Genomic DNA, 22,258 nt, shown 5'->3' with positions numbered 1-22,258 from the left:
CTTTAGCTTATTTGAAAGTGTACTATCTTTATTATTGTGTTCTTATCCAAGAATAAGATGCTCAGCAAGTAAATGCTCAGATGAATACTTCAGTTTACTTGACAGGGCTGTGAGAGGTTAGAAGTGTAGGCAGCACTGCTTTACAGCACCCAGTGGGCAGCTCAGTCTGTGACAATAACAGTATATATGCAAAATAATGTTGGGTAACAGCTAAGCTTCAGTTTGTTTCTGTCTGTCTGGTTTTTGTCTCGTAAAATGCAATTTATAATGTAGCAGTCCATGCTCTTTTAAATTCAAAACAAAAATGATGTCTTCAAAAATCAGCACAAGTTCATTAGGACATGAACAGCATTTGCCAGTTAGGCTGTGAGCCCATTTCACCACATCTTCACTCTAATTGTATCCCAGAACAGGACAAATCAGCGGAAAATCACTGTGGCCTGCTACACAGGAAGGTCAGTGAATGCCGGTGTTAGCGCTTTGGGTTGAGGAACTGCTTTTCTGAGGTGGCTAAGTTTGGGACAGACAGCAAAGACACTGTGACAATTATGACTTTCAAGAGAGGCGCCAACAGAGAGGTAAAATCTTGGAAGTACCAGATTTCATGGCATACCGAACATTAATTGTTTTTTCCTTGTGTCTCCTGTGTTGTCTTTTTTTATCCAAGCTGACCAGGCTGCAAAGAACCCATTACCTTGACCTGGTCAGCCTTATTAAGTTAGTTAAGGACTTTGAGCACAAACAGGATGCTCGTCTGTCCTTTGAAGTGCCAGACGAAAATCTTCAGAAGCTGCTGAGGGGGATACATAGTAAATCTCCCTATCTTCAGGAAATTAAAGCCATCACACAGAAAGAAAGTGCATTTTAACACTTTGAATTTCATCAGTGGTAGCAAAATTTTATTAGATTTTAGATTAGATTAGATTCAACTTTATTGTCATTGCACAAAGTACAGGTACTAAGACAACGAAATGCAGTTAGCATCCAACCAGAAGTGCAAAACAGCAGTAAAAGTGGTTAAAGTGCAGAGTATGTGTGTATGTAAACTGAATTCAGTGAATAAAGTGAATAAATGCAATACAGTACTAACAGTTCAGTGCAGAGTATGTGCATATGTAAAGTGAATTCAGTGAATAAAGTGAATAAATGCAATACAGTACTAACAGTTCAGTGCGAGCTTCAGTGGCTGAAGGGGGGCAAAGGGGGGTTTGCGTGGTAGCCTGCAGTCACTGTGTGTGTGTGTGGCAGTCCACAGTCTCTGTGTGTGCATGTGTGTCGTGGGGGGGGGACCTGCTCGTCCGGGAACGGAGCACCCTGTAGCGCCTCCCGGATGGGAGGAGTTCAAACAGTCTGTGGCTGGGATGAGAGCTGTCCTTGACAATACTGCGCGCCCTCCGCAGGCACCTCTTGCTCTGGATAGTCTCAATGGAGGGGAGTGGCGAACCTATGATGCGTTGGGCGGTTTTCACCACCCTCTGGAGTGACTTCCGTTCTGCAACAGAGCAGCTGCCATACCATACTGAGATACAGTTGGTGAGGATGCTCTCGATGGTGCAGTGATAGAAGTTCACCAGGATCTGAGGAGAAAGATGGGCCTTCTTCAGCCTCCTCAGGAAGAAGAGGCGCTGGTGTGCCTTCTTGACCAGGGTTGAAGTGTTGAGAGACCAAGAGAGATCCTCGAGGAGATGTGGACCCCCAGGAACTTGAAGCTGGTGACACGCTCAACCTCCGTCCCATCGATAAGGATGGGGTGGGTGTGCCACTCTTATTCCTGAAGTCCACAATGAGCTCTTTGGTCTTCTTGGTGTTGAGAGCCAGGTTGTTGGCGGCGCACCACTCTGCCAGATGCTGAACCTCTTCTCTGTATGCCGTCTCATTGTTGTTGCTGATGAGGCCAACCACCGTTGTGTCGTCCGCAAACTTGATAATGGTATTAGAACCATGTACAGGCGTGCAGTCGTAGGTGAAGAGGGAGTAGAGGAGAGGACTCAGCACACAGCGCTGTGGGACGCCGGTGTTCAGGATGAGTGTAGAGGAGGTGTGGTTCTCCAGCCTAACAGTCTGTTGGTTAGAAAGTCCAGTACCCAGTTGCAGAGGGAGGCATTGATACCCAGGTCACTGAGTTTGCTAATCAGTTTGGAGGGGATGATGGTGTTGAATGCTGAGCTAAAGTCTATGAACAGCATTCTCACATGGGTGTTGTTATTGTCCAGGTGAGCAAGGGCAGAGTGTAGTGCTGTGGAGATGGCATCCTCCGTGCTCCTATTCTGGCGGTAGGCAAATTGGAAGGGGTCAAGTGTGGGTGGTAAGCAGGTTTTGAGGTGAGCCAGGACCAGCCTCTCGAAGCACTTCATGATGGTGGGGGTGAGTGCAACAGGGCGGAAGTTGTTGAGGCTCTCAGCTTTGGAATGTTTTGGCACTGGCACAATGGAGGTGGTTTTGAAGCATGTGGGGACAGCTGCTTGGGCCAGCGACAGGTTGAAAATGTCAGTCAAGACCTCAGCTAGCTTCCCAGCACAGGTCCTGAGCATGCGTCCAGGGATGCCATCAGGGCCAGCAGCCTTAAGGCTCTCACGTCGGTGGGGGAGAGTGTGAGAGGTTGGTGTCCTGTCGTGAGCACAGCCTTGGTGGTTGGCTCCTGGTTGTCCCTCTCAAAGCGAGCATAAAAGCTGTTAAGCTCGTTCAGGAAGGAGGCGTTGTTGGATGTTGGGGTGGTGTTGGTGGGTTTGTAGTCAGTTATGGCCTGGATGCCTTGCCATATGCGTTGGTGGTCGGAGTTGTTTTTAAAGTGCTCCTCGATCCTTAGCTTGTGGCTGTGCTTGGCCTCCCGATGCCCCTCTGCAGGTCAGCCCTGGATGAAGAGTAGGCCTGAGCATCGCCAGATCTGAAAGCAGCGTCTCGTGCCTTCAGCAGTAGGTGGACTTCTCTGTTCATCCACGGCTTCTGGTTCGGGAATGTAGTGATCCGTTTGTGAGTGGTGACACTGTTGATGCTGGTGTTGATGAAGTCCAGCACGGAGGAGGCGTAAGAGTCAATGTCCATGTGGGAGTCCAGTGTGGCCTGGGTAGCGAACACACTCCAGTCTGTGTGTTCGAATCGCCATATATCTTTTGTCTTACATTAAATATGCATTGATGGAGGTAGTCAGCTAAAGATTTAACTCGGGAGTTTTTTTTGGCTTAGTCAGCCCAGTTGCTGAAGATGAGCGTGATACTTGAATGCAGCCTTTCAGATAAAGGTGAGTTTGAAGAATATGCTAGTTCTACTTATTGTAGAGGACTGGATAGTGTAGCGGTAAGATAGCCACCTTTCATGTGGGTGACCTGGGTTAAAATCCCCTGCTACTTCCAGTAGGAGGTAGCAAGGGATTTTACCCTACCTGCCTACCAGTGTAAGTCGCTTGGATAAAAGCGTCTGCCAAATGCATAAATATAAACATATTGTCATATTTTACTATGTTATCTAATGCAACCAATAAATATTAGTATTTTAAAACTGTGCAGAAACTGATTGTACAATTATCGACTCTTGTCTCACAGCCTCAGGTCCACTGATGATATCCTGGGCCTTAACGAGTTTTGTTCTAGACATAGAGCGAGGAGGCTCAAGGTATGCAAGTCAACCCTGCACTTAAGCAGCACAGGGATGTGAAAGAAATGTACATCATTCTAAAATGGCAACTTTTGTGTATAACATTGTTCTACTTTTGTAGATACTTGAAGAGCACAGAGCAGTGACTGGCTTCTCCCCTCATATTCACAAAGGAAGTTGGTGGAGGTAGGTTTATATATATGTAATGGCTGGTCTAATACAGCTTTTGGTTAGTTATTTTGTCGTCTGCAAAGGGCATTAAATAGGTTTCCAAATGGAGCCGCACTCAAACCTCAATGAGTGAGGACAGGCAAATAGTCATCAGATGACATGTGAATCCTCGGTGGAGAATAACACCAGATGATGCTCTTCAACATTTGACAGAGAGTAACTGGTCAGCAATGACACAAGCTCTTCACATGTAATTATATGTATGTCAATTTGCTGTATGAATGGGTGGATAGTTGGGTTGTTTATTCATTCTTCACTTCAGTAAATATTATCATTCCTCACACAATGACATGGCTTCAGTTAAGTAAATCAGTGTCTATACAGTTGCGGAATTAACAAGGGAAGCCAACATCTCAAAAGATGAGAATTCAGCTTCCATTTGGTCAGCTGTTGATATAGCAGCTGCTTTGCACTGCATTGATGAGGCATCAGGTGGTGCTGTTTCGACTCATGCTGCCACAATCTGTCCAGACGATGCCTCAATCACACCAGGCCAAAATTATATTGTTTCTTAGGCTGCACAGAGCACAGCCAGATTAGCATCTGATAATGCGATTCCATATGAAAATTTTACAGAGACTCTATGGTTAGAGTCAGACAATGCTGATGTCACCTCTGCCTTAAAAAAAGCTGACCTGTATGATGGTGTTTCAGCTGGTGAAGAATCAGTCAGCATGTCCTCAGCTGCACTGCTCACCTCTCAGATACTGCATGCTAATTTAGCTGACAGGTCAAACCACAATCAAAGTTACAATGATTGACCTCAGTGACCCTGTCCCAGCCCATGAAGATGCAGCTATCACTCTCACTGCTTGTGACACAACCAAGGACACCACCTGTGAGGCTACAGCTCATTGTATTGGTAAATTTATGCGCATTAGGAACCAGCTCAGAAGATTTTTCTGCAGGATATTTAAAGCTCTATGCTGCTGTTACTATGTGGATGTTGTGGAATGATTCTGTGTAATGGCTTACAATTTCATCTCAAAAATTCATTCTTAATTAAACAAATATCCGAAGACTCAAATGTATTAAGTTTTCTGAGGTGTAGTAGTTGCAGTACTACTTTTAGCCGCAAAACTATATAACAGTGCTGGAGTTCCAGTCAAGCGGTCTGTTGGAGGATTTAACATGTCTGATCCACTGTACGTCAATGCTTTGTCACATACATTTAAAAATAATGCACCTAAAATCTCATGTTTTGGTGATGGAAACAAACAACTGAAGAGAAGCCAGGGCAGCAAAGCGAAGTTCAGGAAAAGCATCTTCAATAGGACAAAATTGCTTTTTTTTAAAGTTGTGAACTTGTCATTTCAAAAGCACAGAAAACTATATAATGCAGCAAAGCAAAGGGCGAAATCCAAAAGCAGCATAATATGACTAAACTATGATATTATGATAACTATAATGATACTATGATAACTATGATAATGGCTGGACATAAATATGTTTATGCATGCCTTTGTTTGTTCAACTCATAAATTAGTCTAAAGATAAACTGCTGAACTTCTACTGAAAATCACATTAAACTACCATGTAAACACTAGACACCGCCAATTGGATTAAATGATTAAACTTCTTTGCTTGTAAAAGTGATTTATATATCTAATTAGAATAATCTAATTAAAACAAGTATGTCTAATATTTTTTCCTGATGATAGGATATGGAATTCACGAACATGCAAAGGTTTACTGGACACCAGCTATTTCCTTGTGTACAGTCGAGTCTCAGTGTGCAAACTTTTTTCATGACTGACAATCAAACTAATTAGCTGCCATAAACTCCTGTTACAACTTCTGCATGCTGAAGGCAGAATTTCCTTTTGGTCCAGACCTTCAAATCTGTTAACTTCACCTTAGTGAATTATTCCTCTGCCACTGTCACGTGAATCAATGTTTTTTTCAGTCTTTTCCTTTTTTTTAAATTTTATCTTAGCTGCAAAAACAAATGGTCCAATGAGTATTCATCTGGGTAGTCAACTGGACAAACATAGTGCCATGGGCTGACTGGCAAATTCCCATATCAAATAGTTATAAAACTTTTAGGAACAATGATCCGCCCTGTTTACATTGCTTCCCTCTGCCGCCGTACTCCCTGTAAATTAGGTATGTTGGCAGGGCTTTGCCTTTGTGTTGTCTTGATGATGTGGCAGATAAGTTGGTCTCTGGAGAATAGTTTGCGAAAATCTATCCTCTTTCTCATTAGACATTGTCAAAATTGGGTGTCAGATTGAAGTTGGAAACAGACTAAATAAGGTCCATCGCCAATCCATCACAGGGCCACACAGACACAAATGAGACAAACAACCACACACGCTGACTAAATCAGTCAACGTCTATCTATAGGATCAGCATGAGCCTTCATGTGGATTTTGTTAATTCATTCTATCACTTATATCAAAGCTTTTTTAACTGCTTTGTTGACCTGACAGACAGGGGTTCCCCATGGGACAGATACTGTATTTGGACCACCCATTGGCCATACTGTACTACAAAATCTGTGGGCCATGTCTAGACCGGAATCGTTTAGTTTTGTGGAACGCCTCTCCACTTCCCCATTTCTCTGCTCTCATTGTGGTTTTTCTTTTGCTTTGCCACCTGGGATGTTTAACTACCTCTTTCTAGAAAATGAAAGCGGTGTGACGTTTCTCGTTGTTGTTCATAGAAACCGAGAGAAACAGGCCAGACGACTTGAGGGGGGAGGAAGGAAAAGTTTCTACGTCACACGGGCTTCGTAGCTGCCACATCTTTTGCTACCTTCACGAAACTGCTCAACTCGGAAATTCGAGAGTTCAGCTATGAGAGTCTTTAGGGTTGCGCTTTTTAAATTGTAGACCAGCAACATAATTGCAGGTCTAAATAATCAGAGGACACCCATTAGTTTTTAATGACTTTTTTGTCAACTCTGCGCGAGTTTGTGAGCATTGCGTCGTGAACATCAGTTTCTTTTTTTTAAAATACAATCAACGCATTGTGTAAGATTAGGGTTTCCTATTATATTTGAAAGCACCACAAGCCACAGCAGGTTTCGCGGAGGGGGAAGAAGATACCTCATTTGAGCTTTGTCTGCAGCAACATCCTCGTTTAGATTGACATACAGTAGCATATATTTCGTTAATATAACAAGTGACGCGGTTTCAGCGTTGAGTTTATTGTTATACTCACGTAACATTGTAACGTAACAGATATATCTCTCGAAAATGCTTCAGTCTTTAGCCAGCAATTCATGTGTGCGTTTGATACAGAATCACAAATCGACGTGGTATTTTGTATCTCTAGTTCTGGGCTATCTCCTTTATCTGATATTCGGCGCTGTCGTCTTCTCATCGGTCGAGCTGCCCTATGAAGACCTCCTGCGTCAGGAGCTGCGGGCCATCAAAAAACAGTTTCTCCAGGAAAACGAGTGTCTCTCCGAGGAGCGGCTCGAGCGCTTTCTGAAGAAAGCCCTGGAGGCCAGTAATTATGGGGTTTCCATACTCAATAATGCTTCAGCCAACTGGAACTGGGATTTCACCTCTGCGCTGTTTTTTGCCAGCACGGTGCTGTCCACCACAGGTAGGTCATCGCTCAGGATAGGCTGCATGATGATGCTGGCTGCAGCGCTCACATTTGCGCAACATAACATCAAATATAGGTTTCGTGAAGCATCCTTCACGAGAACGGGCCAGCTTTGAGCCGAACGTGGGCTATTTTTCATCGTTTTGAACGACTTACAGTGTGCTGTACAAACACGTGGCCTAACTACCACGCTTAATTTGTTTATCGTAACATATACTACATTATGTCACATGTATTTGATCAAAAATGTCCGTTATTCCATCGCCTTTATGTATATTTTACAATTATATGACAACGTGTATTGTATATTCCAGGCAGATGACGGCTTATACCTGTTGTCAGGGACAGAAACACAATTTCAGATTGTGCCCATATCAACTGGATCATCTCTTTCACTCTCCTCAGGCACTGAGATAATAATAATGAGGGTCATTCCCTCCTTTTGCATAACAGGGTGGCCGTGCATTTCCTTTGATCTTGCTTAGCACCAAAGAACATGGCTTGCAGCTGCTTGCCAGTCAGGTTACCTGAGGAACTTTAGCCCGACCACATTGGGGTCAGTTACCTGTGAGGTTGCAACATGCATGATCCTACGGATGCCTGGTGTGCTACTTCTAGTCTGACTGCACTGAACGTTATCTTGACAAACATCTTGATTAGATGGAGTTGACTTTCTGTGGTAGGTTTTCCATCTCTGAAGTCATGGGCGCTAAAAGAATTTTGACTTACAGGTCAAAGGCGTCTCGATATTTTCTGTTACCTTTGCTACACAGTGTTACGTCAGGGAAGTTACGAAATTCATTCCCAGTTACCATAATATTATTGTCTCTAATCCTCAGCAGTCCTCCAAAGGCCCGGCTCAGGGTGCAGCCCTGTACTCATTGTATTCTAAACAAGAGGCATTGCTTTGTGTTGCTCAAATAAGAAATAGAGGCTGAAGGTTAATTGTTTTCTTAACCTCTCAGGTCACTTCTAAACAGTTAAATTTATTTTCACACCTATGTTAATGGGCCCTGGTGTTTTTAAAGATTCACGTTAGGTCTGCTTCGCATGACCCTGTCAGGTATTTAAGTCATGCTTTCTTCACCCCAACAAAAAGAAAAGAAGACGAGAAGACATGAGGTCAGGAGAAGCCTCCATTATTTTCTAATGTAAGAAAACTGTAAACCACTTCTTTGTTGGTTTGGAGAATCTTACAGAAAGGTAGAAGCTATTCCTAACTGCCAGTTAGAGGACAGCTCTAAACCAGGAAACCAGGCATTGAGCATGAGAGTACTGTGGAGCACGATGAGGGCAGCATCATTCTGTGGGAAGCGCAATCCTGATTGAAAACCTTTCCTGAATGCTCGGGATGGGGCGAAGCTTTATGTTAACACAAAGCAACAACCTGAGCCATACCACCAAGAGGGAAAACTCTCCAGAAGTGACCCAGAAATGTCTGGAGCTGAAGTACCTCTGAGGAGGAAAGATGTGCCGTGGTTTTAGGAACATTCCTGAGAAGACTTGAAGTTGCCCTTTCTGCAAAGGTTGTTTGAACTAAGTGCTCATTGATGGGTCCTATATGTGGGCAGATGTTTTCCTTTTGCATTGCCACTGTGACAAATGTTTCAGACTCACCGTAACAGCGTGTTTCAGAAAAACTTGAAAAGTCTGAAAACCTTTTTTTTTTTTCAACAAAACATCTACTGTATTTGAACGCTGTCGTATGCGAATAATGCACACCTGACTCAGAGGAAGAGGAAACACAATCCTATGTGCTAGATGTTGTGCTCTCATTGCAGTCTGTTCCTGTTTCTGGAACTGAAACACTTTCTGTGGCCCGTTTTCTGTTTTTCCCTACAGGATATGGCCACACAGCACCGCTCTCCGACGGCGGTAAGGCCTTCTGCATTATTTACTCGATGATTGGCATCCCCTTCACGCTCCTCTTCCTCACGGCTGTGGTGCAACGGATCATGGTGTTCAGCACACGGAGGCCGATCGTGTACATCCACACACGCTGGGGCCTGTCCAAACCACTGGTGGCCATTGTTCACGCCACTCTGCTGGCCCTGTTGGCCGTCTCGTGCTTCTTTCTCATCCCTGCTGCCATCTTCTCAGCGCTGGAGGACAACTGGAACTTCCTGGAGTCCTTCTACTTCTGCTTCATTTCTCTCAGCACCATCGGCCTGGGAGACTACGTACCCGGAGAGGCCGCTAATCAGAAGTTCAGGGAGCTCTACAAAGTGGGCATCACCGGTGAGTGCTGATAGAGCTTTTGTTTTTTAATTGTTTTTAGAATATTTTGCATCTCAAACTAATTCAGCTGATCTTCAGTGATACGATGTTCTGACAATTAATTGGTTTTAATTGTCACATTAGTCTGTGTTTCTCAACACCAGAGCCACACGCTCTGTTGCTTTCAGGCGCAAAGAGGATATCACAGGTGCTACATTCATTCACACAGGAAGAACAGAAATCTTTTTTCATTGAAGAAGTCATGAAGTCACCAAATTCCCCCACAAATCCCCTGAAGTTTATGTGAATGTTACTTGTGGTCTAAAACGGAATCGTCCCAATTGCTAAGAATTTAGCTTGTAATGATTTACTGATGTGAGGATATCACATCTGTAGCTTTTATGGTTGTGAGCTTTGACCTGCATACGTGTCACGCAATCTGCTGGGTCCATTTCTTGATCCCTTTTGCAGAATCCTGTATTATGCCAATATGGGATGCACATGCATCACAGTAAAAAATGCACACATTAGCTTCATGGTCTGTTCTTTCTAATTAATAATTTTTTTAGTTTGTTTCATACAGTGGCACATCACTCAAAACATCTTAGGGTGATAGAAAGAAGGAGTAGCAAGCCACATATCTCCATATTGATTTTTAAATGAGATTCAGAACAAAAATAATCTTAATCCCACTTATTGATTTTAAAATATAGCAGCCTCACTCACACAAGGTATCATTAAAACTGCTTCTATTTGGAAGCCTTATGTTACAGTAATGTCTATACGTCACAGCAAATTCCTAAACAATGCAAATTCTCACTGAAACTGTTAAGTGCGGCTGAAAAAGCATCATTTGACATTTTCCATTCTGCTTAAACCCACGGAAAGATGATGCAGCTCTGAAATAGGGCCATGGCTTATTGGAGAGCAGCAAGGCACAAAGACTTCATTCTTTGCGTGACTTCTGCTGCATGCTGTCGCTGTCGGGGCCAACGGCATCTGGGATGAAACTCAGTTTGAAACCACTGAGTCTTGACAAGCTGTGGGTGTGCATGAATGTCGAACGCTAATCCAGTCAATCGTCGCCGGCATGTGTGACGTGGGTGTGTGGTACGCAGCAGCCAGGGAGGTGACGTCAGTCAGTAGGAACAATGTGTCAGTTTGTAGGAGGAGAGAAGGCTTCAACAGAATGTGTCTGCATGCATAATGGGCCCCCCACACACAATTAAGCAACTTCCTTTATGAAGAATTACATGTCTGTGTATGAAGTGACACCACTGGTCACCGCTATCTGAACCTACATTCTTTGCATTGGAACGGAGGAGCCAAATGCAGTATGCACAAATAATGAAGACTTTGCCACATATGTTTTTTTTAGCCTGTTTTTTTTTTTACGCTCGGTTATAAGTAGTCTCTGATTTGAGAATGAAGTAGGGCACTGCTCTGTGCTTTCTGCATTCATGCAGCATGTCAACAACGTTGCTCAAACAACATACCGTTGCCTAAATGCAATTGCACTGTGAAAGATTTGGAAACAAATACTATATTTCTCCAAAAGGGAAAAAAACAAACCAAAAAAACAATCTAAAATTTGATGTAGACACACCAGACAGGAGATTTAGAGCACTGTCTGAAAAAGGCCTCTCTTTGTTTTGGTCGTGCTGGTCAACAAAGCAGATCCTATGTTGTTTGGCACATGGTTAGCTAACTACTGCCCCCTTGTGTCAGTGCACAGAACAACAGAAGTTGGCACAATAAAGAAGCAATTAGATTTTTCTTTTAACTTGTCCTCTACATATAAAAGCCACATTTTCAGAGGGAGGTGGAATAGTTCTGTAACATTATTCTCTAATGCAAAGAGAGGTGTTCTAACACCTTGAAGAAAATGTAAGTTTATGTCAGCATCATATTTACTGTCTTCTGTATGATAATTATCTTAGCTCTCACTGCAGTCAATTATTCACATTTCATTTAATTCTGCGTGTTTCTCTCTTCAGTCTACCTGATCCTGGGCCTGATAGTCATGCTGGTGGTGCTGGAGACCTTCTGTGAGCTGCAGCAACTGAAGCAGCTGAGGAAGATGTTCTACCTGAAGAAGGAGAAGCCGCAGGACCGCCTCGCCATTTTGGAGCACGATCACCTGTCCTTCACCACTGTGTCCGACAGTGCCACATCCCACTGTGACGACAAAAGCCAGACGTTTGTTAGTGTCCCAGCTCTGGCCTCTCCCAACGATGACCCTATGATCCAGTAAATGTCGACAGAATCGCCACCGATTACTGTAAAAGCTGCGGGCTAACGCATGCCAGACTAGAGGTAGATAGAATGAGTAGATCAGTCTCAACTGTAGGCATTCTACAACACTCATATCTGAAAACTTTTAGAGATCAACTGGTTAAGACAACTTATATCAAGCAAACAACCTCCTTAACTGAACCACAATACAGACAATAGTGTGTTAGCCAGCAGAGAGTGTAAATTAATAAGGGAAAAATTAATATTTCAACAGCAGCTATAAATAAAAAGTCAGTGATAAAGGAAAAGTCCTCTGCTGCATTTATGACTCTCAGAAGCGAAGCATCTGTAACAGCTGAATTATTTATTGCACATTTAGGAATATTTTATTAAGTCATTTGTCTTTTAAATCTAGCGGAAATACAAGAGTATCATCAGTCACAAAATAGAACATAGATATGGACATATTTCATATAGAATAGAAACACGTGACATCTATTTGGATTGTACGTAATCTGGTAAATGTTTTAAACGTAGTACTTTGAATGAACACACCTGCTAACGATTAGCCAAAGTGTAACCAAGACACACAAATATCTGCAAGTAAGAATTAACGTTAGTGTTATTTACTGGTGATGTGTTATGACATCTTATACTTGATATCATCATTACTGGGCATTTTTCTTCTTTTGTCTGGAGGTGATAGTTAGAGAGCAACAGGAGAGAAAGGCATGGGACAAAGGGACCTGGATGGAATTGAATTTGGGCTGCTGCATCAAGGACTCAGACAATGACAAAACAAAGGAGTCCCATGACATCTTTATTTGAGAGAGGTTTTTTTTTGCAGGGGCGGGGGGTTGTGCACAGCACAGGCTAATCACTTTGTTGTTGGCCAAGCTCTACGGAGCTACAATATGTTCAGTATTGAATTAGCAACAACAGATTTTTCTTAAGAAAAGGGCTTTTTTTTTTGCCCTATGTGGGTCGCACGGTCAAGTAATAGAGAGGAAATAGCTTCAAAAGACCAGGATCAGACGATCATCTGCACATTTTAGTAGATTGAGTTTTCAAACCACATGGTTTGTTAAAGAAGCTGCTGCATGGAAGAAAATAGACAGTACAGTCAATGTGTTGTAGCATTTTCGGGTTCTTCTCAGAGAGGTGTCAGCTATCCACGTTGCACTGCACATTGTCACATTTCAGGGTGATTGGAAAACGTTGTGGAGATTTGTGTGACCTTCAACGTGTTGCAGCAGAGTTGTTCATGCATGAAGCTCCATGATTTATTGATCCATCCGAATGGCTCACTGTGTGTGAGACTGTAAGAAAAAAAAGAAAAAGGGAAGGCTGGCATTTTCAATTTTGCTGTCATGAAAAGAGCTCTGCTTGCACATGGACTGCAGCCAGGCAGTATCTAGAAACATAACAGCTGGAATATCTCAAGAAAAGGATGATTTAATCTGAGAAAGCTGTAGATCTTTTTTTACTGACAAGACTTTTGTTGTGGGGAACCTGTAAAGGCCTGGCAATTGCTGGAAGCTTTCAAAAAAGTGGAAACTGTTTTAATGTCTTTACAAAATTTGAATGTTGAAATGTATATTTTTGAATATGACACAAGGAAAGTTTACAAAGTTTCATTGAATGAAAGTGATGTACTTGAAATGGTACCTTAGAGAACTTGAAATCTTAAATTCAAACGCCAGTGCAGCTAAAACAGTTCTAATTATCTGCTATAATTTTTTTTTTAAATGTGCTTATGAAAGGAAAGTATCTCTTCATGTTTAGAGTTTAATACACATGCACACCCTCGAGAAACATACACCCATGTGTAATAATAAAAAATGTATCTCTATCAAGAGGAATTTAAAGTTATCATCTGTCCTCTGATCCTCCATCTCATGTAAACCAATGACCAAACAGTGTTCCATAATCTTTTAATGAAAATGTACGTGTCATGTTACGTGAAAGTGTGTATTTTTGCTTCTTCACATGATCGTGTACTCGGTAGTACTTTTTATAGGAAGTGCTGCATTTCCAATGAGATTCAGTGCCGTCACAGTCTTTGTTTAGACCTCGTCTTTCTTTCCTGCAACACACCAGGTCACAGCCTTTTTAATGACGCGGTCAAAGGGGAATCTTTTGTGCTCGTTGTGATCTTTGAGGTGCGATTCAGAGTTTTATGTTAAGCAGTACGTACTGGTGTAGTGAGCATTTCTAAAATAAGGTTTTGACTAAGTCCCCATCCGTGTTGTTGGATGATCATTGAAAACATGTTTTCATTCCAGTGTTTAAAAAAAAAAAGTGCATCGCCCTTTAAGGTTTCAATTGTGATCCTAAAAATTTCTTTCAGATTGCATAAAATAAGATTGACCCACATAGGTGATGATGTAGTATTGCTTCAGTCTTTTAAGTTAAGAAACGCACTCTACGAGAGCCGCAGTCAGCCCCTGAGGGTGTCAGGATGTTGTCTGGTAGACTTCTTGCTTTGTTTCTAGTTAAAACCGATGAACGGAAGCAACTTGAGGGCTTGTGAAAAGATTTCAGCCATAAAATGTATAAATGCTGTAAATGCTGCTGTCAGGTTTTAGTTGGTTTTGCCTTAACTACTGTGTTAATCAACATTGTTATATTTCTGATATTGAAACATACTTTCATTGAAAAGGGATAGAAATGTAAATGACTCTGTCTGAGCTCCATTGTATTGCAATTTATGGAGCAGCGGTTCATTCTTTTTCCTTTTTTTTTTGTTTTTTTTCTAACCGACGTGGGCCTTCATGTTTAACTGTGAAACATAAATTCTGTTCATATTCTCGACTGAGAAGACATTTCTTTGCAAACTTTCTTTTACTGTAAAGATTGTAAATATAGATTCAATAGATTGATGTGGACTTAAGCTTCGACCCTGCAAAGCCATGATTCATATAGTTGGTTTTGAAGATGAAAGCTTACAGATGAGCTAGTTCTCATTTCATTCAGGGAGTAAACATTGTATGGAGGATTACAAACAGACACACACTGACATTATTTATTCATGCTGAGAAAACTTTAGTGTTTGTGTAATCTATAAGTTATTGTACAAATCTTTACAGTTGTTGTGGATGCTATATATTCATATGCATAGTCAAGTAGTTTGTTGTTACAATACCAGTATTCTAATACAGGATTGTCACTTGCTACCAAGCTTTACCTGGAATAAGTTTCACATAACAAAATACGTTAAATGGAAAATATCCGAAATAATCTGTATGTCTGAAATAAAGTGTTGATTTACTGTTATTTAATCTGACTTTTTCTTGAGTCTTTTCATTTTATTTGTCTCATTTCCAGCACTGCTGCTGAATGCTGAATGCGAAAGTGATTTTGACTGATCCTGTGGTGCCTCATGGGAAATGTGCTCCTTTACCATTGTCAGCTCTTAGCAACATGTGCTATTACCTGACATGAAATGACCATAAAAGCGAAACCCCAATGAATAAGAGTAGAGGTGAGAGTTATAGACAAAAAATGTTTTTTGCCCATGAGTCCTCTTGGATGAATGGGAAACAAGAGCAGAACATAATAATGGAAGTGATACTGCAGGGACTCGTGTAGCTTTTAAGAAAACCTTGGTAGGGCTTTCATCTCTTCTTTGAATTTGAAATGAAGGCAGAGGTTCAGCACAGCGTTGTCTCTGTGACAACACTAACTGAAGTTGGAGGGCTCAGATATACAGCCGGTGATTAACTGAAAACAACACAGCACAAAAATAATATATAAATATCATATATTATTATAAAATAATATGAGTCACCTGCTAAGATAAACGATAAACGTTAGCATTGAAAAAACAGACCTGCGAGAACATGACACCAAGCTTGAATTTCTAGGACTAGATAATATCTTGGACAAAGAACGACATCAAGCACGACACACATCTTTGCATAAATCAAATTTGATGTATCGATGTCTCTGTCTTTCCCCCTAACCTGATCATTTACCTCAGCACCACAGGGTATGTTGTGTTTTGTAGCAACAGAGGGACAAAGTTGAACTAAGAAAACCTTTTATTTTGTTCTATCCATCAGCTGTGTCTCTTACTGAAGACAATTGTAATTACCTCTGACGTGCAGGCAGCTCTCCCCGAAGAGCCACCGAGTCGACATCCGTGTTGTCGAGTTTATGGGTGAAGGCAGCTGAAACGCTTGCTAGCAGCAAGTAGTTATTGGATGCATGTTATGAGAACAAAAGCACCTGTGGGCGCACATTAATTGGACATTACTGTCAAAACCATCGCCCAGTTTGTTAGACTGGAAATGCACCTCGTTCACTTCAGCACCGAAAAGCAACTGTGTTCATTTGTGTGATTGTAACAAATCACAATGAGACCAGCATCACTGTCTCTTCATAAACTGCTTTAATTCCAATTATGGTCTCTGCCTTTGTGGTCGTTGAACTCATTACAGGACTGGCTTTGAAAAACTGAGTCACACGCACAACAACCCTCACTGCGAGTGCACATGGCCTTTCCTCTGTACAAAGCAAACTGTAAGCTTCATCAAAAATGCAAATGTGTCACATAAATCATCCACTGGCTCTGGTTGCAAAAAATGGTCTGCAGGTAGTTGTTTGAAATTGTTTCTTGATTTCACTTTATCTGAGGAAAATTGCATTTCTGCATTTGCATCTTCATTCTTTTGCTAATCCTGCTTTCTTTTTGCAGCAGACAGAGCGAGGTTAGCATGTCACCAAACAGAGTTTCTTTAAAAAGAACGCCGCCCCGTTAAATATGTATGAAGTTTCATGGCTGATAACATCTGATGTTCTGTGCTGAATCAAAAGATGGTGAGTGTCTCTGTCACAGATTGTTACTCTGGGTTGTAAAAGAAACGTTGAATCCAAAGACTCTGCCTTGTGACCCATGTAGGTGCACCAACGATTTAGAACATCACATCCTCTTATGTTTCACTCTTTGTCTGCTGTGTTTGCTTTCAACACTGACAAACAGAAGAGTTATCAGATGATGCTGCCGAGCAGCCAGTCTGGAGTGCTGTGGGCAAGAACTATCCTCTTAAGGCCCATCTTTACACACCTGAGTGAAATTCACTTGCCGCTATATGCCATTAGTACTGCTGTTTGATATTTTTGCATGATATATGAGAGTTTTGAAAAATACTACTAATATGAGCTTGAGAAAATAGTATAAATAAAAAGTATTTTTAGTCCTGTAACCAGTACTGCAAGTGAAACAACTTTAAATTATACAGCATGTAACAGTATTCATTAAGAATGCCTCTTTGTTGCTTGTTACACATTGTGCAATTTAGATTAAATATGAATGATGCACGAATACATGGATCAAACGCAAAAAGCCCAAGAGAAATTAACATTGCAGAAACACGCAGGGGTCCCTTGTGTGATATTTGACATGTCATCAGTTAGGATTTGCTTCGTCCATTGTTGTTAATGTAACTCCCTTTTATTATAGAGGTCCAGGCACTTCAGGGTCACCCAGGACAGGCGGGGATTTGGGATGGAAAATGGCTTCAGCTGGCATCCATCCTATAGCACTGCTTTCTGATGGTGGAGCAACTCTATTTATAACACACTCACACTCACATGCACGCACACACACACACACACACACACACACACACACACTGGGACTATGTGAATGCAGGAGGCCTGAAGCACAAACATTCCCCACTGCCAACTCTGTAGCTGCTCTCAATGTGAAAACAATGCGTGTTCCTGTTGCAAGAGTAAAAGAAATGTTCGATTTCTAAAAAGACATTGCAGATTTATTTCAAGTCATAAAAAATGTGGCCATACATGGCAGTCCAAGTTTGGAACAGCATATCTGCGAAGATAGGAAGACAATAAACAGGACATCCAAACACATTGCCCCAGTTAAGCCTGTGTTGAATGTATATGAAGTGTGACAAACTGACAAGATGGGAAGGGAGGGGAGAGGACAGGGAGGGGCTGCACCCACAGGCATTTACTCTCTGGTAAGCATTCTATGGTCAAAGCTCTTCCTCTGCAGAGTCTGACGTTTATACATGCATCAAAGCGTAAAGGTAGTTCCCATTTTCTCTCATACAAAGATGAGACATTTGCATTTATCTGAAGAAGGAAAAGTAATGTGAAAACACATTGTGTTTTCTGAAGACAAGTGGAGCAAGAGGAAGGAAAAACTAAAATCTGTTATCATTTTTCCCATTAGTTCACACCTGTGACTAAAGCCATCATAAGTTGACCCACCTAAAGGATTTTTAATCTGTTAACGGATCAAAAAACCCTTTAGCATGCAACAGCACAGTGCACACTTTTGTGTTTTCCACCTTGTCATCCCACTAAAGTTGATATGAGATCTAGAGTCTGATTAGCAATATGAGAATTGGGGGGAAGGCACACACTAATGAGGATGACAAAAGGCACAAAGGTATGTGCATTTACCAGCACAACTGGTGTCAAATCATGAAAAAGGTGAAAATACAAAATGGACTTATTGTCATGTAAATTAAACATCATCAAAGAGCCTTTACAATGACCTAAAAACTGCCAGGAAGTCTTCACGGTCCACAATGTTACAATTACAACAGAATTGGTTGACAATATCTGACATCATGCAATTACTTGTTCCAAGTGACAAGTGACAACCTCCAGGACTTGAGGAAGAAGCATGCTGCCTGTTCACCATAGGGTGACCAATTATAGCAAATCCCTTTGACAAATTGGCCAACAAGTATGCAAAAAAGGCAACGGGTGTATTCACCTTTTAAGACTCAAAATGCAGATTTGCATTCATAAAAGGAAAGAGAGAAAATGCAGCACAGAAATGTGTGTATGGGATTATTCCTAGTAAAACAATATTTTCTCCTTTGACAAAGCATGCTGTTTATACTAACAATATGGCTATCTAATGGTAGAAAATGATGCGTTTCAGTCATAGTGCATGCAGTTCAGTCACTGAGGACCTTTGTTTCATGGCCATCTAATTAATAGCTAAATAGAACAAAGTTCATCCTCTGCAGTAATGGGCTTTGCCTATAATACAGTCTGTGCGCAGTTTGTGAAACAGCAACAAGAGAGCACATCTGAAGTGAAGCTTGTTTTAATATCTATAGCAGCAAAAGAGAGAAGGGACAATGTCCTGCTACATCCGGAGGAATAAGGATTTTTATCTCATTTTCACTTATCAGCAAAACTAAAAGTGGAATGTCTAATAATGGAAATCAGGGCAGTTAATGTTGCCCATTGACGAAAACTGAATATGTCATTCTATTCTTTGCCTCATCACCAAACTGATTCACGATGTTTACACATAATGCTGGACCTCCTGTCCTCAGAGAGTCTTTTTGCTGCTCTCCAGCTGTGTGTCAGCCTTATCAGTAATGTCAGATGAATCACAAATATATCCTAAAGAAATCACACTCTGGGGTGCCAATTTCATAAAGGTTATAGTATGTTCTGACTGAAATAACATTTTAACAGAGCAGCGGCAGAGAATTAGATGTGTCTCATTGGACTAGAACAATAAATCGCTCCTCACCACAGGATATGCATACCCAAAGGTCAGAAATCAAACACTGAGTAATGAGAATTATGATGGCTATAAAATCTCTAAGTACTTAAAATACAGAGCCATAATGTGACCTTTTTACTGGCTCAGAGTTTCACTTCTCTTCCAGCATCGACCAATCAGCAGTGGATTGTCACACTGTTTCCAGGCTGAAAGCTGCATTAAATATTGAAGATGAAGAAGAGATGGGGCTTGCATCGTACTTTTGAAAAACGGTATGGAACTCGACTCAGTGCTGTAAGAGAGATAATAAAAATGTGTAACTCAAAAAACATATGGTTTAAAACATGCAAGCCTTTGTTTTTGACTGAGAACTGAAGCGCACACATTTCTGAAGGAAGAGATAAGAGTTAGAAGGATGCCGAAGAATAGTGAAATAGTGACTACAGCCACTATATTTCCCAATCTGTTGAACACTGAAGTCGCAAGTAACTTTTTAGAAGTCAATTGAACGCGTTTCACCTGAAATATTGCTGAAAAGAAATATTGCTAGAAAAGTGCAACATTGCTTAACAAGGATTATTGTAGTGAGAGTGTTATATCTGGCATAAAGATTTGGGCCATTCCTTCTGTCTTCAGTTTATGTTTATTGTCCTTGAGTTTTGGCTCTCACTTCACCTCACAACCAAATTCAGAAAAGAGTGCAGTGCCCTTCAATCTTCAATTAGGTCGCTATTAAGAGGTCTGCTGAAGTGGAATATGGTGTGCTGAATAGCAGTGGATGACTTATGAGCACTGAATATATGAGCGCTCCTTTAGAACTGCTGCTTCAATATGCATGAGAAGTGTGTCCCAGGAATATGAGACGCAGCTCACTCATGAATTCGTTTTGGCAGAGAAGAAAGTCCAACAGTGAGAATCAATTTGGCTTTGGCTGAGCTGTGAAGTTGAGAGGTACATTATGCAAGATGAACTTGATCCTCTCCTCCCCAAGTCCGTCGATGCGAAGGGTTGACTGGCTTATTGATGACAACACACCACTTTTTTGCCTGAGTAAGCACAGCCTCCTACGCACCCACCGCCACACACCTACCTCAACTCGAGGTGCGGCTGGTCATTGATCCATGCAAAGTCTGTCTCCAAAAAGCAGTCAGAGCTCTGCGGGCAAGAGCTCACACAATGCCAGCACGATGCAACGAGTGGACCAAGGACCTGGGACATATGGACCACACCGCCCCATTCATGCAAGGTAGAGTTCTGCTCTTCCCGATTGCTTGAAGTGTTTGTACCTCTTTTGGTTTGTCTAGGAAACAAATTAACTAGCAGAGTTAATGTAAACATTATCAAACTTGACAGATAGATACAGAGTGAGTGTGAAATGCATGTCATGTTCAGGCCGGTCCAAGGTGGAAGTTTCCTGCATTCACTCATAGACCATGCTGACAATCTGAACCCACGGGTCAAACAACAGAACTCACAGAGAATTGTGATTGTTGCACATCTCACACTTCTAAACAGAGACAATTGATTCCTAGTGGATACAATCTCCACCAGTGAACATAATTACTCCATTAGTGGGAGCTCTGATTGGATGTAATCAACCACATCCCCTGCAATTGACTTCAGTTCTGTTGTACTCGAGAGACCCATTTCTGCACTTTCAGTTTCTCTCACTGCTCCCAAATATCTGAAATACATGCTCTGCCATCATTTTGAAATGCTGCTGTACTCTTCGGGTAAAGCAGGCTATCAATGATCTACTAAGTGAATCCCCAGAGGCTTGAAAAGTTTTCTTACAACTGTTTCACCACAGTGCTGAGAAACATTTTGAACAGTCTGTACACCATGAATAATTTAAAAGATTCACTCTTTTCCATCAATATAACTCAGATAGCATAAGGTAAACACCACCTCCACCACCATGAACTGAAACGCTAATGAAACAGGGCAAGAAATGTCCAGAGAACAAAAGTAATGTTTCAGCAGTCAAAACATTTTCCAGAGTTTAAATGTTTTACTGCTTCGTCAGCAAGAAATGAGGAGGAGGTGGAGGTTGTAGACACCTACAAGCACCTTGGGCTGTGGCTGGACAACAAGCGGACCTGAACAGGCAATACAAAGCTGTTCAGGAAGGGTCGAAGCAGGCTGTACCTTCTGAGGAGACTGCAATGTTTTTCCAGTTTGTGCCAGCCTCCTTTTTTACACTGTGGTGTGCTGGGGTGGCAGCACATCAAAATAGGACTCAACCAGGCTGGACAAGCTGATCAGACAGACAGGTCCTGTGATCGGCATGAAGCTGGACTCTTTAGTGACAACTGCAGAGAATAAAACACTTTTTGGACAATACCAGTCATCCTCTGCAGACTGTCATCAGCAACCAAAGAAGCCTGTTCAGTGATAGGTGCTTCTCCAAAAGAGCAGGACCAACAGACTTAAAAAATACCTTTGTGCCATCAAACTGTTCAAGTCATTACTCGGTGGGGAGGGGTAACAGAAGGACAGAGGATGAGGAGGAGGAGCATTAAGTATGATTGAAACAGAACTGGACAATAACTGTAATATATCTGTTAACATAATGTCATGTATAGAAATAATATAGTATACAATGTAGTATATATATTAATATAACATTATAATAATAAAAATATACCTGTTATAATATAAAATTATATATCTGTCAATATATCTACTGGTTTTGGAGTATTTTGATGTATTGAGAGTGCTGCCTTATCTTTTATCTATCTATCTATCTATGTTTAAAATTGAGACGCCACACTTCCAAGGAAAGTGATGTGTGTTTGCAGACATATGGCCATTTGGGGTGAAACAAAGTTTAACCCCTTTTGATAAATTTGCCGACAGATTCTGTTCAAAGGATCAGTTTATTCTCTGCTCTCCAGATAATAAATTCATTCCGGCATATCC

The 22,258-nt window shown here is 41.5% G+C and overlaps 1 protein-coding gene across 1 annotated transcript; it reads left to right on the top strand.

The window, feature by feature from the left end:
* The first annotated feature begins 6,838 nt into the window (after positions 1 to 6,838).
* kcnk1b (potassium channel, subfamily K, member 1b) lies at positions 6,839 to 15,113 on the top strand. Its single transcript, XM_072391161.1, has 3 exons — positions 6,839 to 7,377; positions 9,223 to 9,618; positions 11,595 to 15,113. The coding sequence occupies exons 1-3, from the start codon at positions 7,023 to 7,025 to the stop codon at positions 11,849 to 11,851; spliced, it is 1,008 nt and encodes a 335-aa protein (XP_072247262.1). The 5' UTR covers positions 6,839 to 7,022; the 3' UTR covers positions 11,852 to 15,113.
* Positions 15,114 to 22,258: the final 7,145 nt, after the last annotated feature.

The sequence above is a fragment of the Leuresthes tenuis genome, unplaced genomic scaffold (genome assembly GCF_036924035.1).
Source record: "Leuresthes tenuis unplaced genomic scaffold, fLeuTen1.0.hap1 SCAF_8, whole genome shotgun sequence".
NCBI classification, from domain to species: Eukaryota; Metazoa; Chordata; class Actinopteri; order Atheriniformes; family Atherinopsidae; genus Leuresthes; species Leuresthes tenuis.
The sequence above is the reverse complement of the archived record's forward strand: the minus strand, read 5'-3'. Positions and strand labels throughout refer to the sequence as shown.

Excerpts from the sequence above, each read along its gene's own strand:
- kcnk1b (XM_072391161.1), top strand. The coding sequence starts at position 7,023 with ATGCTTCAGTCTTTAGCCAGCAATTCATGTGTGCGTTTGATACAGAAT. Across the intron at positions 7,378-9,222 it reads CACGGTGCTGTCCACCACAG|GATATGGCCACACAGCACCG; the intron begins GTAGGTCATCGC and ends TTTTCCCTACAG. Across the intron at positions 9,619-11,594 it reads CTACAAAGTGGGCATCACCG|TCTACCTGATCCTGGGCCTG; the intron begins GTGAGTGCTGAT and ends TTCTCTCTTCAG.